At 37.0% G+C, this 18486-nt stretch overlaps 1 protein-coding gene across 6 annotated transcripts in view; it reads right to left on the bottom strand.

Moving 5' to 3' along the window:
• Window positions 1-500: 500 nt before the first annotated feature.
• HECTD1 (HECT domain E3 ubiquitin protein ligase 1) overlaps window positions 501-18486 on the bottom strand; it is a 64204-nt gene continuing 46218 nt past the window's right edge. For 5 of the 6 annotated variants that reach the window (XM_086613656.1, XM_086613655.1, XM_086613654.1 and 2 more), the window contains 17 exons: window positions 17976-18197; window positions 16097-16230; window positions 14007-14163; window positions 12936-13158; window positions 11526-11580; window positions 11101-11283; window positions 10539-10749; window positions 10371-10456; window positions 9112-9239; window positions 6227-6428; window positions 5945-6082; window positions 5079-5686; window positions 3885-3963; window positions 3680-3773; window positions 3234-3384; window positions 1843-1987; window positions 501-1453 (listed from right to left, as the gene is read on the bottom strand). In XM_086613656.1, coding sequence (XP_086469782.1) covers window positions 1316-1453; window positions 1843-1987; window positions 3234-3384; window positions 3680-3773; window positions 3885-3963; window positions 5079-5686; window positions 5945-6082; window positions 6227-6428; window positions 9112-9239; window positions 10371-10456; window positions 10539-10749; window positions 11101-11283; window positions 11526-11580; window positions 12936-13158; window positions 14007-14163; window positions 16097-16230; window positions 17976-18197 — 2954 coding nt within the window. In that variant the 3' untranslated portion in view covers window positions 501-1315. The remainder of the gene's footprint in view (window positions 1454-1842; window positions 1988-3233; window positions 3385-3679; window positions 3774-3884; window positions 3964-5078; window positions 5687-5944; window positions 6083-6226; window positions 6429-9111; window positions 9240-10370; window positions 10457-10538; window positions 10750-11100; window positions 11284-11525; window positions 11581-12935; window positions 13159-14006; window positions 14164-16096; window positions 16231-17975; window positions 18198-18486) is intronic. The other variant, XM_086613657.1, reaches the window with a different exon arrangement.

Below are 18486 nucleotides of genomic sequence, written 5' to 3' on the forward strand. Positions count from 1 at the left end.
AACAAAGTTTACCACACAGATTCAGCTAAAATAATAACTTTTTTTTTCTGGTATCAAGTACTTAAATATCTTTAAAGACATCTTAGCATCTCGCTTTATCTTACCGCAAGCCGCTTTTTACCAATAAATACCCCACCACGTGCTGACGCCAAGAAGGGCACCCCTGCTCAAGTAAAGCTGAATCGGCTGCATCATCTGACCCAGTTTTTATTCCAATGTAACGGAGAACTGTAACCTCAGATCACACGGGCCCACTGAAGAGCACTGAAAATTGCCACATGCAGAGTTATTGTTGCCAGACTAGTTCTTAAAAAGTCGTGCTGTGTGATTTTGGAAAGAGCTGAGCGCAGAGATGAGTTCATGAGATCACTTATTGCCACGTAGTTCCTTTAAAGAGAAACTTCCCTACTTTGAAAAAAGTATGGCATGTTGCTCAGAATATGTACAGAGGTTTAATAACATAAGAAGTATTAATGAAATATTCAGAGGAGACAGTTTTATATGTTGCAAACATTTTAATGATTACTGTTGAGCTTACACATTGGGTGGTTTTTTTTAAACTTCAAACTGCAACAAGTTAAATAAATGTTTATAATATACAAAGAAAATACAACCAAAAGTAAAACTTGCTTTAAGTGTGCCTTGCACTAGGAACCAGTGTTTTTTAATAGCTTTATTGTTGAGCTGCACAAACACACTTAAGGATTTGATCTTTATAGCAGGGCATTTAAGAAATCAAAATATATTCCCACTTGAAAGGAGGAAAAAAAAAAAAAGTTGTGCCTGATTATATGCAAAAACCCACTAAAATACTCCAATAGTGCAGGCACCATTAAGAAAGAAAAAAAAGCTGGAGATGCCCATTAACTCTAAGTTTTAAGGAAGCAAGTTTCTGACCAGTTAGCTTAAAGCCAGCAAAACAGGGATCAGTGATGGCAACCGTAGTGTACAAGGTATTAAATGACAAACTTTACACAAATACACTGTTAGAAATTTGTATCAGTGAACACTGAAAATCTGATGATCTGTTCTTTGGAACAGTCAAACAGAACCACCTTAATTTCCAGTTGTGCAAGCCCTTGATGCATCACACAGTGTTCTGTGCCAATTTCTTGCTGGCTGTGTAGTCACAAGGATTTATTTCGTCATTAGCAGCTAACAAACTTATTCCACATGTTCCTAAAGCCTCACAGGTGAAAAAAAAGGCAAGTCTCATCAGAGCACAGCGTGGAGATCATATTTTTTGCACACAAACACAAGAGGCTTCACTAGTATCAAAAAACAGTTTCCCACGTGCCCTCCGGCAGTCGGCGGCTCAGTTGAGATGGAACCCTTTCTCCATTGTAGCAGCTAGCAGGCGCTCTCTCATAATCTCCTCAGAAGAATACTCAGGCAACTTTAGGTAATGCACACACGTATTCACAGATGGATAACTTGCATCTGTAGCATCAACCTGAGGAAAAGGAAGGAGATTTTTTTACTGCAGTTGTTCACAGTGCTCGGTACAGAGGTTAGAAGTTTTAAGGTCCTCTGATTCGTGACATTTACTGCACAGGTAACACCAGCGGTCAAGAAACAGTAGCATCAGGAACGCTACAGACCAACTTGCAAACATATTTACTTTAGATGTACGTTAATTCTTTTATATTCAAACACCAAGTCAGAGAACAGACCTGAAACAGAGGTTAGTACTGAAAGCTTAGCATAGTGTCATAAATTAAAAACAGAAAATAAAAGAAAAAAATTAATAAGAAGAAAAACCCGTGTTACTTCTTAATGTAGCAGCAATTACATTCAGAAGCCAAAACAGCTGGTTTGAAGGGCAACCTGAAGAAGCCGTACCTTGCGTACAACAGTGAGCCGGGGATGTAGGTTTGCCAGTCCTCCTGGTGGGAGCGTTGAACAACCAGTGGTGAACTGGAGAAAAGCCTTCCTTTCATCCGAAGACATACCACACAAGACTCTCACAAATCGAAGGAATCCAGGGCTTAAAATAAATCAAAATAATTAGTTATGATAACACTATAAGATAGTGGTTTTTTTAATTTCCCTTAACTTGAGACAGTACAATTATGATCTTTAGTCATGTCTAAGCGGTCATTGTAAGATTCGAGAGCCTGCTAAGTTAAGAATAAAACATCATAAAACCCATAAAAATACTTCTTTAATCTCCTTGCTGAGTACTACACAGAAAAACATTGGTAAATAAGTACTTTTCTCCATACTTATCTTTGAGTGTTATTCAGGTATCTTGCATATGAATGGGTAGAGAAGTAGACAGAGCTCAAACCTATTCTATGACTATTATCTTAAGACTTTTTCTTGAGACTTAAATAGTCAGTTTTCATCCAACTGACTATTATCTTAAGACTTTTTCTGTACCACTTCTGCATGCAATATAAAGCCACCTACATTTTTATATTATTTCATTTCTATGAAATCACATGACCCTCATGCAAAAAAACTCAGGAAAAACGTAACGGAATACAACAGATCTTCAAGGAATCCTCCAGATACCGCTGCTTTCATCCATACCAGCCCAGGGAACGAGGAGGAAGAGCGGGCATGAAGAAAGCCCAGCCTGCTGAAACACGCCCTCGGGTATCAGGCACTTTAATCTCGGCTGCACCTTTGCATACTGGGCAGGGTCAACAGACAATCACCCCACACAGCATCTTGGACTGATTAGGATCCTTCAGCATGCTTACACTAACACAGTTCCAGAAGCAAATTTGTATGTTATCGCTACCAAACATGACAAGCAGCAGAATAACCCAAACCCAACAAACCCCAAAACACCGAGACCACCTCCTGATCGCCAATCACCACTATATTCGTTCCCTGCATAGCACATTGTCTTTTCGAACTACACTTGAAGAAATAAGGGACAAATAACTGAGCAGAAATTATAACCATCACCAAAGACAAAAGTAAAAAGTCTAAAATGCTATTTTTAGTAGCCTTTATTAGTTAGGGGCCATTACATTTCCACTAGTTGTTCACATTTTACTATTTTGATTTTTTATCCTAGCTCATCACACAAACACCAAGTACCTTCTAACCTAGCTGTTGTAACATACATGGTTATTTCATGTAGTTTTAGACTATCACTTGCTCTTCAGTGAGCACCAACCCCATCCAATTTGGTATCTTCATCTAATTGAGTGACAAAATGTCTAGAATCTTCATGTATCTTTTAGCTACTACTTTAAAATCACCCAGAATATAAGTACCTGTCTCTTGTATATCCCAGTTTAGGTTCAGTATAATTGATGATATCCTCAGCTGCCCAAGAAGGTGATTGATTTCCACAAAGAATCATCTGAACTTCTTCATGGCTGAAGGAACTCAGCTTCTCCATTGGGAAGACTCTATTGAAGCCATCTTTAATTTACACAAGATACAGTTACAAATGAAAAGAATGTTTATAAAATAATTTCAGCATTTCAATTATATTTTAATCAAATCAGAATTAATCAACAGTTACTTTACTAAGGTAAATGGAACCTTTTCAAGATTAAAAATGGCATAACTAATGGAAAGCTGTTAGGAAAATAATTTCTTTTCTATTTCATTCTGAAGTTTGTTTTGAAAGCTATTCTATGCCACCACTTTAAACCAGCACACCCTGAACACCAATTAGTCTACCTAAACTGCATGTATATTCTGCCATATTCACCTCTGAATGCCTCCATCTGTTTCTGTATACCAGTATGCATGCAGAAGTCAAACATGAGATCTACGTATTCCTCTGCATTATCCATTGTTACAGTCTGCAAAGACAACAGATAAACACTGTAAGAATTCATTTTGCGTTACAGTTACTGCTGAGGCAGTAAAAAATTAACTGCTGTTTAAATTGTAAAGGTAGGTTGTTTCCATACCTCATCTTCACCACCTGGCTTGAGATCCACAGCTGTAAACCCATATACTTTGGACGAAGGGCAAAACTGAAAATTTAGACTTCAAAATACAAAGATAGTTACTAATTGCCAACAAGTCTGCTACTGCTTTTTCAAATACACAAATTTATAAACTGCACCCCACACACCCGAAAGGATGTCACCACACATTTAAAAACATCGTTTGTGGATCATTTTGTATATACACCAACAGTGGTGCCACGGTACAGAACTACAATTAGTACTGGACTACACAAATAATACCTGTTCCAAATCCGTGGTATGCACGTGTGTACTCACTCACTCTTTATTTGGATTTGATAATCCTTCAAAATTCCACAGATTTTGGTATCTTTAAGTTATCAGCTTCAAAACTACTCAAACTGTTTAATTCAGTTCACAAGCTCAAACAATCCTTTCTTTACATTAATTTCCAGCACTAAGGGCTACAGAGCCACTTAACATATCAGGCATGTGGGCCCTTCAATGGTGCTCCTTGCTTTCTCTCCACAACAAGCCCCGCTGAAGTCCACGAGGCTGCAAGCAGTTACTGAGCTCTGACTATGCAATCCTTGTGGCACAATGTGATTTTAGCAAATAACCCATAATATTAATGGTAGAAAACCTACTGCTGTTTCCACAGAAATAATTTAAAACTACAAAAGGTGACATCCTGACACAAGTTTACACAAGTATGAGCACTTTTATGTCTAGAACATTTGCTAACTTTCAGCAAATGTTCTGTTTAACATGGATTCAAACACTGCACTGCGTGTCTATTAACACAATTTGAAATTTCAGTCTGCCCTCTTTAAAAGTTCTCCAAAAAACTTGATAAATTTCCGTAGTTATCATAGCAAAGAAATTACTAATTCACACTTTTCTAAAGGTCTTTACAAGTATTTGGGTGTTTCTAGAGAGTCATACGGCATTGCAGTGAAGCCGCATTTAAGTTTAAACATGAGCAAACTGAGAAAGTGAGAAGAGAAAATCCTCAAACTAAGGAACAAGAACATAGCTACAGATGGCAAACTGGATCTTGCAGAATCTCTAATGATTCCTTCTTGCAATGATTCTATTTAAAATGAAGAAATCTTCATTTTTAATTATATGTGTTGACATTTGCCTCCAACACAACACTGCGTGCATATTTATAAATAAATGTGAAAATCTTACCCCAAATCCTCTATGCTGAGAGGAGGCCCCGAACCTGATGGATTCTTCAGCATTAATTCCTGTAGTTTCGTGTTCTTTTCATCTTCTGACAGACTTTTGTTGCTTAAAATTTGACGCCTTTTAATTGCAAGGTCCTTAATTTCTTTTAGAAACCTAGCTCTATGTGGATTTACTAATTCAAAGTCTTCCCATGTTAAAATTCCATTAAACCAGGCAGGAGGTTTAGGTTTTGGGGGATCAAGAATAAATTCTGATTTGGAGTCTTCTTCCAGACTTCCTACTGACAAGGAATCATGCCCTTCTTCTGTAGAAGCCTCCGACTGACTTTCAGTACAGTGCAAGTCTCTGTCGCCCCGTGATTCATATATCAACTTACTCATGTTACTTTTAATATCCCCCATACACATGAGTTTAAAAAAAGGCTTAGAAATGGGCAAATCCACAAGTCTGTTGTCCTGAATGCATTTAGCCAAGAAAATTCCAAGGAAATGAAAGAGTTTGGTTATTCTTTCAAGTTCATCACTATCTTGTGGGAATGGTGCTGTGAAGAGTCCACATGATCTCTGTACATAGTAGCCAGGGGGTTTCAATCCACCACCAATATCAACCTGATTTAAGAGACACACACAAAAAAGTTGACATTGTTAAAGGTGAATTTAATTGTATCTCTGTGCTGTTTAATAACTTTTTATATTCTACTTCTCCGTTAAAAAGAAAACGGTTAAGAAAGCAAGCTGTGGAGCAGAGTGGTCTTTCTTGACCATGATGAGTGGCTGCTCACTGATCATGTCTTCTTCCCCACCTGGACATCTATCTCATTTTTCTTTTCTACCAGTATTCAGTTTGAAATGCAAATTGAAATATACCTGACGAGACTCATCATCTGGAAAGTCATCATCACAAAGCCAAGCTCCCAAATCTGTCCTCTGAAATTCCGCTGCCACCAATGCATAGAACTCCAAGGTAGGACCCAGGCCTGTTCCTTCCTCCCCTAAAAACTCAACCTAGAAAAACATAAGGAACATTAATAATAAAAGAAAATCCTAGTGAAATGTTCAGTGTTAGTTATGGAGCAGGATATTGAATATCCTGGCCAGTACATTAGAAACAGCTATCTAACCTCGCTCTGCTTGGCAGATATGCTTTACCTCTAGAACAGATTTTCTGTCTGCATGAATCTGCATGACATTTTCTGCCCATTCCATCAAGGATTCACCTCGCGGAACTTTCACTCTTTCATGTTTGAGACGTCCAACTCTGAATTCTCCTGGATCATCACGTCGCACTGTGCTTGTGGTCCTTGTCCGTTCCACAGTAGCTTCACGTCTGTTCTGTAGCCATACAATTGCTCTGGACAAAACCAAAACCCAGTTGTTTAAAACTACAGTGACTACCAGCATGAAAACTCGAAAGTAGCCACTAAGAAAAAATTACCTTGTTAAGTACTTTTTTTTTTTTTCTTTTTAAGTTATATACCAAAGTATTTAAGTATTTAGGGATTTGAACAGACTGGATTGTTGGGCTGAGGCCAATGGCATGAGCTTTAATAAGGCCAAGTGCAGAGTCCTTCACTTGGGGTGTAAAAACCCCAAGCATCGCTTTAGGCTCGGGGAGGAGTGGCTGGAGAGCTGCCTGGCGGAGAAGGACCTGGGGGTGTTGGTTGACTACCGGCTTGATATGAGCCAGCAGTGTGCCCAGGTGGCCAAAAAGGCCAATGGGATACTGGCATGTATCAAGAATAGTGTGACCAGCAGGAGCAGGGAAGTGATTCTGCCCCTGTACTCGGCACTGGTGAGGCCGCACCTGGAATATTGTGTCCAGTTTTGGGCCCCTCGCTTTAAGAGAGATATTGAGCTCCTGGAGCGAGTCCAAAGAAGGGCGACTAAACTGGTCAACGGGCTGGAAAATAAAACTTATGAGGAGCGGCTGAGGGAGTTGGGGCTGTTTAGCCTGGAGAAGAGGAGGCTGAGGGGAGACCTGATTACAGCCTACAAATACTTGAGAAGGGATGGTGGGGAGGTGGGGGAAGGGCTCTTTACATTAGTGATGGGTGACAGAACAAGAGGAAATGGGTATAAGCTTAGTCAGGGGAGATTCAGGTTGAATGTTAGAAAGTATTTCTTCTCTGAAAGGGTTGTCAGCCACTGGAATAGGCTGCCCAGGGAGGTGGTTGAGTCCCCATCCCTGGATGTGTTTAAGAATAGGCTGGATGAACTACTTAGGGATATGGTTTAATGGGGGATTAGGGACGGTTGGACTGGATGATCTCTAAGGTCTTTTCCAACCTAGAAATCTATGAATCTATTTCTCAGAAATATCCAAAATGCCCAAATACAGGCTGCTTCATATTTGATAAGTTTAGCGAACTTAATTTTTCATTACTATGAAGGGCCAGCCGTAACTTCTGATGTAACAGATAGCACCAACAAAAAAATACAATTCTTGATCTGAATTACTGTAGTTTTCATATTACAGTGGAATGAACAGAGGGCAGCGTTTACTGTAGTACTTTTTAATCACAGATGCTCCAAACTGTTTATAGACACTTATTACAACTTCTGTTACATACTGCGAGGCGGTGGTACATCACCCCATTGATACTGACCAAGTTTTACAGCAAGATTTACTTACTTACACGCTTAAAGAACCTAGAACCAAAACTGAAGTGCAATCACACACATACTGACCCATACGAGCAAAGGAAGAACAGCTGCCTCTAACAGCAGTACTTATGTGAAGTCAAAGTTAAAAATCTCTGTACGTATTGTCATCTGTGTGGCAATCAACTATCTACAAAGCCACCAACTGTTGGTTGTTTTGCAAGTATAATCCTCAAGTGTCATGAGAGGACACAGACAGAGAGCATACACGCCCGTGTGCACGTGCACACAGAGTTCACACATAGTGTATGACTTTTAAGAACTACTTCCAACGTTTTAAGAGCTGAAAGCTCTTTACTTACCAAGTAAATACCATGCAATGTTTCCTGAAGGATCTCTTTAAAACACAGTTTTTCTAAAACGTTACCTTTTTCCAAAACAAAACCAAAACAACCAAAATGAACATACATGGTCCAGTTTTCTGGACCATATTTTCCATAGAAGTTCAATTTTTCCATATTAAGAAGATATAAATTCATGTCTTGCAAGACAATAGCTTTTCTTCTCTTGCTTTTTTTCTTTTTCCTTTTTGAATGTCTCATTTTACACTCTTCATGAGGCATTTCTACTGCATATTAGACACAGTAATTTTTGCAAATCATTGTCTACACTCTTCTTCCTCTTCGGAAAAATAAACAAAAAAAAGCAACCAAGAAACCCACAGAAACTAATTCTTGCTTCTCATTACATAAAAGTAAGCTGGCAAAAAAGGTTTAAGCTGTCTACATACTCTCAAGGTAATCACTGCTGCAATCAAAACATTAAGGATTCTCAGGTAATGAAACATTTTAGAGGGTACACTTAAACGTTTTAATGTCTGATTTTGTTACAGTTCCATTATGCAGTTAATGCTAACTTCTGAAATAGATGCTATTTGTTAGATTTTATTTTGTTAAGACTTTAGCGAATTAAAAATAAACAAACCAAAACAGTCACCAAACCACTGTAGGAACTATAAAAATAAAAGATAGGTGCTTAGGTGTATGTTTTCAAAAACCATTTAACTGACATTTATGCACAGAATTTTTTTATTTTTTCCTTACTCCTTTATGCAATGAGCTGCAACCCAGTCGAATTACTGCCTGATATGATAACTTAGCTAGAGGTACACAAGCAAGTCTTCAGCTAAAGTTGAAAAAAAAATTTCTTCAAAGGAAATTCCCGAATAATGTCAAACAGAAGGTAGGCTACTCATCATAAACCTGTAGCACAATGAACAAGAAATGTTTCAAGTGTCCAAAAGTCTTTCTGAAGTTTTCCAGCTTCTTCCCTTTTTTTCTACTATCTAAAATGCTTTACATTTGGCAAGCAAAATCTCTTGTTAGGATAAGGGCAATTTAAAAGACTATTTTTTTTAAAAAATTTTTTTTTACCTTGATGCTCCAAATGCTGTGCATGTGAAGTACAACTGTCTTGTTTCAAATGGAATTAAGAAAGGACACTTGCTTGTTAGCTGCTCACACCAGTCTGGCAAAGCTCCACTTGCTAGTGCCAAGGGTTCCTGTAGTTTAATTCAAGGCAAAAATAAATTAATAAATAAAGTGTTTCTAATATTAGACTCGGGTTGTCCGAACAAGTTTATAATGACATCCAAGTATGGAGTTTCCACCTGTGCTTGAGAAAGTTTCTTCCTTCTCAACAATTGCTATCTTCCCCCCCAAACCCCCCTACTTAAATGCTATGACTGAGAAGTTTGCGGAGTTTCTAGGACTCAAGAGTGGACACAGGGTGCTTTGGCACAAACACTCTAAAAGCTGTAGTAAGTCTCTGGAATATGTACTACTCAAAGCACTGTGGGGGGAGTCCAAGTGTACAATTACCTGGAGAGAATTACTTCTGAGTTTTGCCCAAAAGTGATTAGATATTACCTCCTAAATACCAGAAGACACAAAAGAAACTCGGTGGTAGTAAAGATGGTCCCCACTGAAATATTACTACAGTCCCTTCTAAAATACAAATATAATAAAACCAGACTGCAGGAATTATTACTACAAATATATTCAGGGTGCCTAAACAGCCTTTAAAAAAACATGAAAAACTGAATGTTTTTTAAATGAATAATTAAGGCAATTTAACTGTAATAAAAAAAACTCTGCAAAAGCACACAAGAGCCAAGCAAGTCAAGAATCATCTTCTCTAAATCTTTGTTAAAGAAAATGTAGTTCTACTGAAGAACCACATCTTAAAAGTTTTCCTTTTAACATACCTAACTGACCTACTACCAAGAATAAGTTTTCTAAATGCTATTTTTGAAAGCTTTATGTGGTATGTATAAACAATAAAACGTTTGTGGATCCTAACACAATTAATTGCCTTTGTTACAGTATCATCAGGCAGACATACATACACTACATGGTAACGCTGATGTTTGGTGCAAAAAAAAAAAATTATTCTTCCTAACCAAAAGATACAATTCTCTTCCAACTTTTTTCTTGGCATGTTTTTATTCAGATTAGCCTGTTTTCACAGAATTTACTAATCCAAAAGATTGGGAAGCAAATATCGCATGAAACAATTCAAATGTCGAAATGGCAAAAAAGCTAATGATTTCAAACAGTCAAAGTAAGGAAGTAACAGAGTCTTAAAAACAATATTACATATATAGATTGCGCATAACACATTAACGTCATACCTCAATCTGTTGCAGAATCTTTGTAGTAATTTTTTTGCTTGTGAATTCATCTGGTGGAAAGTTAAACTGAGGATGTTCATCTCCCTCTGAAAATATCAAGAGAAAATTTTTTGCTTTATTTTGTTTTCATTAAATCATTTAAGAAGCTCTGCTAGATAACTAACTAACCTTCTTGAGAAGTTCGTGCTGTGTAAGGGTCACTGGCAACTATATACAAAATGCGAAGTAACTGCAGAACATCTTCTACTCCACAGGAGTTCTGCCCACTGCCAGCTTTGGCCTGAGGTTGTTCCTTTGCCAAACTAAGGATATCGGAATTTTGAAGAGTCGAAATGGCCCCTTGACTTAATCCAGATTTTGATCCATGTTCACAAAAATCCTATAAAAAAGAATAATTAAGAATGAAAACTGTGTGTGTTACTATCTCTAGGACTAAACACACCAGGTTAATGATTTGAAAAATCAGAATGGTTCCTGTTTTTAACCTTAACACTTAGTCAATTGTGGATGGTCCAAATCATGATTCAAATGCATTTTAACACAACTGTATTTAAAGAAAATATTAAAAAAAAAAAAAAAAAAGAGAGCAGCAAAACCTAAATTTGATATTGGCATGTGAACATTCAACTTTCCTATCCATGTCACATCTCTCCTCCACAAGAATCTTTAAAGCTGCAAAACAAAGCACACAGCCATTCAAAATAAAAAAAGTTTGGATGCAGACATATACCTTGTATGCAGCTATGAGTTGGGAACAATTTCTGTTTTTCCTAATACTTTTATTAGTGCCGGTTAATTTCCAGTGGCGCAGGAAAGCTGAGTCTGCATTCTTCTGCAGGTAGGTTATCAAGTCATTCTTTGGTAATTCGTCAGTGCCAAGGTACTGCTCCACATGCTCTACTGACCAGCAACCCTACAACAGGAACCACCAAACGTTGGTTTTTCCTGATTGTAAAGTCTTGTTGAAGATCTCACATGCATTACATACTGTCTTTTTCAGAGGAGCATGCATTTACAAGTATACTCACTCATATCCTTTAAGTAATTGTAAACTGTTAGTTTTTTTAATGTAGCCATTTCAAAAACTGCAATAAGATTTGTTTTGCTTTTGTTTAAACAGCCATGAAAACATATACAAAGGCACAGAAGACTTACCATTTTTCCACTTTCTTTCTCTTTGTCAGAATCCTTCATTTCTCTGTACATGATTCTAGATATCAAAACAATGAGTTAGTATTTCATCCATAGCACACCCTCCAAATTCTGAAGTTACACATTAGACATCAATGACATTTAGATAACACGATGTAAACCAGCAATAGCAGCTGCTCTTTGCCGTGCAGAACATCTGGGACACCCTGATGCAGCAAAGTTCTTAAATTAAATACTTTGCAAGATAAATATCAACATCATGAACATTAAATATGAGTTTATGTTTCCTAAAGTGAGGTTTGAGTAATCAAACAACCTCATTGCACGTATTTCCCAAACCAACTTTAGGTTCTTTACTACACACGCACCAGCTCTTCGAAATTTTGAAGTTCTAGGGTAGTTTATTGTGCAGTAACTTCGCAAATACGCACATTTACAACTATTTCTCATGCTTTCTAACTAGAAAACAGTTTTGTTACGCACACAATTTTTGACACAGGGCAACTCAGAAAATAGGTGCAACACACAAGCACTGCTGAAATCTGAAATACAAGGTTAAAAAACCTGCCACCACCTTACTGCAGTTCTTGCTTTTGTATACGTTAGTTTGCTAGTATGACAGAAGCTCCATTGGTGTGGTAAATGGAAAATACAATCACATAGTCTTATAATTTCTGTCTGTTACTATAAAGCAAGTAAGGTCAAAATAGCATAGAGAGAATAGTTGAGGCTGGAAGGGATCACTGGAGTCCTAGTCCAACACTCCAGCTCAAATGTTATGTTTAAATGGAATTTCATGTACTTCAATTTGAGCCATTTTCTTCTTGTCCTTTCACTTGTCACAACGAAGAGCCTACGCTACGTCTTCCTTACTTTCTCCCAACGTATATGCATACACACTGGTAAGATCCCACAAGTCTTTTTTCCTCTAAGGCTAGACAGTCCCAGATCTCAGATTCTCTTTGTATGACAGATGCTTTAAACCCTTTAATCATCCTAGTGGCCCTTTGCTGGGCTCACTCCAGTGTGTCCATGTCTCTCTTGTACTGCATCCAGCCCTGAACTGGACATAGCACTCCAGATGTGTCTCACCAGCGCTGAACAGAGAGGGAAAATCATCTCCCTCAACCTTCCTAATGCAGCTGACCTTTTTTGCTGCCAGGGTGCATAGCTGGCTTGCGTTCAACTTGATGTTCACCAGCACCCACAGGGTCTTTTCCGCCAAGCTGCTTTCCAGCCAGTTGGCTCCCAGCCTGTACCAGCAGTTATTTCTCCCCAGCTGCTACACTTGCATTTCGCTTTGTGTTACTTCGTTAAGTTCCTGTCTCCCCATTTCTCCAGCCTGAGAGCTCACACCCATTTCCTAATTGGTCACAGTGCTCTTTACACAGAATAATAAACTTGTGAGCTTACGTGTATGTTGGCTCCCAAATACGTCTAAGTTTGTCAGATTTCACATTGCCATTACAGGAAAGCTGTAACAATTTCTGTACATAGTAAAAGATGGTAGATCGAAAGTTTGTTAAGGGCAGTTCTACTTCTCGAGTTGTTCCAAGACCTGAAACTTTCAAGGTAAGTGCCAAACGTGGTGAAGGCATGCACTCAACCTCTTCCAAGAGTTCTGAATGAGGTGTACCTGCATGTGAAAAGTCATTCGAAAAGCCATTAGCATCAAATATATAACATAGGACAAGTTGGCTTAAACATTAATAAAGTGGCTCAGTAAGGAAGCGTGAAGAGTTTCTGCACACATGCCAAAGAGACGATACTGAGTTGCAACTATGAACTGTATCTACGGGCTGTAACTGCAGCACTTTTCTATGTGAGTAAAGCTAACAGGAATTTTTGAAATCCCTATTGATCCTTACGTCTTGATAACATCTGCTTTAATATTATCACAGCACATGCATTCTTCTTTTTATACACAGTATCTTCCTGTTGTATTAACTCATTTCAGTTCATCAAAATCAACAATGGCTCATTTCCACATAAGCTAAACCTACGTACTCCTTTCTGTAAGGAACCTTGACTACACCCACACTGCTAAGCAAGACTGAACTAAGGAGCAAGACCAGGTGCTCTGCTGCTGGTCGTACAGACTGCTCAATTACTGTATTAGCTTTCCCCTTGTCTCTGCTTTGGACTGTTTCAATAAGCCCTCTCCAATCAAAGCTATTCTGCGTAGCAAAACATACACATTATTCCCTGCAGATGGAATCAGACATAGCAAGAGATTCACCACTAATCTGAGTCAAATTCATGAGTATGTTTATTTTACCCAGCATTTTATTTACTTTTCCCCTCAATAATGCTTGGACCTGCAGAGGTAGATGAAACTCTTATTCAAACAGAGAAAAGCCAAACAGCCACAAAAGCATGTTGTACTGATTAATAGTGATAGCATCCCCAGAGCCCAATAGGCCCTTAACAGTGACTCTCCATCCTAAAGCCAGATAAAGTACCACAAACGTCTTGTCAGCATACCTGGTGGAGGGATTTCTAAGTCAGTCGTCTGTTGAACGTTAGTACGACCAGGTCTTGGGTCAAAAGCAGGAACCAGAGCAGAAAACTGACGTTTCAATACATAGTCATCATCCCATGTTCTTCTACGGCCTCCTTTGGTTTCATACTCCTCTTCTTCCTGAAAAAATAAAGTTTGTATTTTTTTTTTTTTTTTTAGATTTTGCTTCAAAGAATCATTTGATCAAAAAATTAATAGTTAGTTAGGGAATGGAGCATTCATATAAACTAGAATCGGCAGAAAAGATATGAAAGCTGGCAGGTAACAGTATTAGTTCCGTTTAACTGGTCAAGCAGGAACGAAGAGAATTACCAAAACCACAGACATATACAAATCAACATAAATGGGCTACCCTTACAACAGGTATATTTACAATTTCTGGGAAGAAAAAAAACTTTTCATGAAGCATCAGAATATAGGGAAATATGGAGTATTGTAGACTGGCAAACTTGGTGTAGATATTTTGCATATTCCACAAACTTTGGAATATCAAAGATTCAAATAAATCAGTGGTGTCAAAATAAGCAAATTAACTTCTCTGAAACCAAGAAGCATTTTTTTGAAAGTGTACACATATATGGATAGATCATGTATACACATTTTTTCTAGAGATTAAATCAAATACCAAAACACTGGAACAACTATGGTGGGAAGAAATTTAATCTTCAATAAGCCTTAGCAAGTATTAATTGCTTATGACTTTTCTACAACAAGGTTTTAATCTGTTCATCTCCTCCTTGAGAAGAATTACAGAGTATATCAGAGGGAACAGGACTGTAACCCATGAAAGTAAAGTTTTCTTTTCCAGATCTGATTCTTCCTGTGTAATCTTAAGCAAAGACTGATTTAGCTATTTCTGCTTCTTCCCATGAACAAAAATAGTAACTCCATTTAACAATTTCTGAAAAATGATCAACAACCTACAAACTAAGGTGGCTGTTTGCACTGTAGATCCATTTAATTAGTACTGGCTTTTCCATTCCTAGCTTCAGATCTTTGTGCAGACAGTGAAATCACAAAACATTTAGTACTTGAGATACTATTAAAAGCATAATGACAGTAGGTTAAAGTGATAAATACTTTGGTTCAAATGACTGAAAGTTGTGCATAGTAATTACAAGAGAAAATTTCTATGATTCCATAAAACAATATTCACATTTATGTAACAAACTTTAAGCTATCATTAGTGAAGTCTTATATTTTTCCTTTTAGACCTCGCAATAACCATTCTGATTCCTTCAATGGTGGTAGAAGACCAAGCATTCATCATACCACTAAAGAAGAACCAAATGAAAAAGCCAGAACTCACAACAACGTAGGTAAGACCCATGTGGACTAACCTGCTGAGTTTTGTCTTGTCTTTTTTTTTTTAAAGAGCTATCTCCTCCGACATACTTAAATCATTACAGTTTGCTTCGCACAGTTAAACACATCCCAGAACTCTATCATTACAAAATTCAGCAGCCTACCCACAAAGTTACACCATTTCATCAGCTAGTGAACTAGCAATCCACCATTTCTACTGTCTGTCAACTTGTTCCCAGGCTGTTTTTAAGATGTTAATTCTGATGTATAAGGTCTCAGGGCGTGCCGGTGTTCAAAACCACTTTCTTCTCTGGAATAAATGCTGAAGGTGGTACAATCAAATTTGTACAGAAAGGGTACTACCCTGTTAGCTGTCCTATCTAGTGAGGTCTTGCAATTTTAGCATGCCCATTTGAATGCATAAGAAACCAGCTTTCTTAATACTCAAAATATACACAAGAATGAGGAAAAGGGACAATGAACTGTCTTCATAAAGTAGCATTCAGTTTGCAGCCTCTGGAAAGTATAATACGATTTTAACTTCAGCATTTCATCTCAAATCTTAATGGACAAGTACTCCAAACTAGTAGCCCTAAATCTAAATACATTTGTTTTAACTCATGGAAAGATTATAGCTAGTACCCCATACTAAACAAACAAACAAACAAAAACCACAAACAAAAAAAACCTCTGTGGATTTTTAATGCATCTGTTAGTTAGGGTATCATCTATGCTCACTATACTGTACCATAACTTCCTCATATTCTTGATCTTCTTGGTTATCATCTTCATTTTCATCATCTTCTTCATCTGGTTCGGGTAGATCCTCATCATCGTCTAACTCTGCCAACAGAGTACTAGCTCGGCAGCTATCAAGAAAATCTATAACACACATATATGTATATTTACACACAGAACAGAAAACAACAATACCTTTTAAAGCAAAATTTGGAAAATTAAAGATCAGGAGCATTGGGAAGAGGGAAAAAAAAAATCTCACTTAAACAAGAAAAAAAGAGAAGGAAAAACATTTCTTATGGCATAATAAGATTGAAAGCTGTAATAAAAGCATACACCTGACAAAAAGTCCAGGGATCTAGTCAACAGCATAACTAACAAAAGAAGCATTTAATATTCGTATAACTAAGAGTGATCAGTTTCTCATTTGCTTATATCAATCATTTTATAATTACAACTACTTATTTTAAATTACAAAAGATCACAAAAAAAATGGTACACAAATGTATACTGTCTTGCTTCTACATTTAATTAATTTTAAAACAGGTTAGTGACACAATTTCCACTAAGAATGTGTGGCTTAAACCTCAAATTACAACATAAAGAACATTTTAAATAAACATTTAAGAGTGATATTTTAAAAGATTCAATTGCTAATTAATTTCTGTAACAAGAAGCTGATGACAGGTACAAAGTGCAGTTTTACCCACCTAGTACTAAGACTTAAAAAAACAACCCCTAAAACCAGAAAATAAGTTTATAGCAATCCAAGGTGGACTGGGATAAATCTTTGAACTTTTACATTTTTCTACACACATATTAACTATGCATACCATCCGAACACCCTTTGAATTGTTGCCAGTGTCCCAAAAGAAACTTTAAGGTAACTCTATTTGCCCAGTTCTTTATGATATATTTTAAGACTTGTCACCCAAACAAAATATCAAGAGAGATTTTAAAATTAAAAAAATAAAGGGAGATGGCATATGCCAATATCTTAATTGATTGCCTCCAAGCAGCTCAATTCCAATATCCATTTAAATTATCAGATATTTTTCAAGCTATTTCAATAGGCTATAGGAAGGCAAAATAGAACACAATCATAATCTAACTGAATTTTAAAGAAAGCAAGTATATTTCCTGTCAGGAACATCTCACTTTACATTAGGAAGTATCTTCTCATATCTACCCCAAGTTTTTCTTGACTTCATTCCTAGATATTATCAACCTAGTTAACTACAACCTTCTTTCACAGTACTCATATCCTGCAAATAACTTCTTTCCGAATATCTGTTTCTAGTGTATAGCACCCACATAACTGGATTTTGTTCTTCAAATCATATAACTCCATTCTCCGTGTCATTTTGATTTTTGTGTTCTTTCCAGGTTTTGTTTTTTTTTTTTCCAATTATTACTATGGTATTGAGATACCTGGAACCTCATCTATTATTTTAAATGTATAATGTGCTGAATGGTAGAAGCTTTTCAAACACTGAGTAATAAATACAAGTTACCTCCCACTAAGCATGTAACATGCCTATACAACACAATGAGAAATAACATTTTGATTTTAATTAGTCGTTCATATGCACACTACATTCGATACTAAACTCATTTAATTAAGGAAAAGATTAAGCGCCTAAATAAACTGTACCATAAATAATGTGGGACAGAAACTGCTGAAAATAAAGACCTGAAAACATAAGGAAATGCTACTATGTTAACATTATTTTACTTACTCCCTTATAGAACTAGTAACATATTAACAGCTCAACTTTCAAATATTTTTCAGTAAATAAATTACTACATGAGAAAATCATAACAACAGGAGAAAAGAAAGAAATCATTAATGGGAAGTCTGCTTATGTTCATTTAAAAATGAAACTTACCATATAAAGAATATTCTGCCTCCTGACCTGTATCGCTCTCACTAGATGTTGATGTTAGGCTAGTAGTTAGAGTATTACTAAGCGACTGACCAACAGATAAAACTGTAGTTGCTGTAGCTACATTGCTGCTGCTAGTAACACTGGATGTAGACATGGTCACTGTTGATGTGGTACCAGTTGTAGTCAGATTAGGAAAACTTTGGGCACCCATAAGAGGAGAAGCTATAGATAAAGATATGGTAAGATAAAATAAATGATTTGATGACTTGAAGAGTACAATTTACATGCATGAGCCCTGTGCTGAAAAACATATTTTGGGTTGAAAACTTATCAGATGTAATGTGTTATTTTACAATAAAGATTAACAGACTAAAGAGGAAGGGTTTCCCAGTGCAAAAATGCACCCTACGATGCAGATGCTCGCTTCTGAGCGTATTCCCTTGCACACATTCTAAACAAATACTTTCATTAAATAAACTCCCAAATCCCACACTAAGTCTGAAATTACTTC

This window comes from Tauraco erythrolophus, chromosome 6 (assembly GCF_009769465.1).
Source record: "Tauraco erythrolophus isolate bTauEry1 chromosome 6, bTauEry1.pri, whole genome shotgun sequence".
Taxonomy (NCBI): domain Eukaryota; kingdom Metazoa; phylum Chordata; class Aves; order Musophagiformes; family Musophagidae; genus Tauraco; species Tauraco erythrolophus.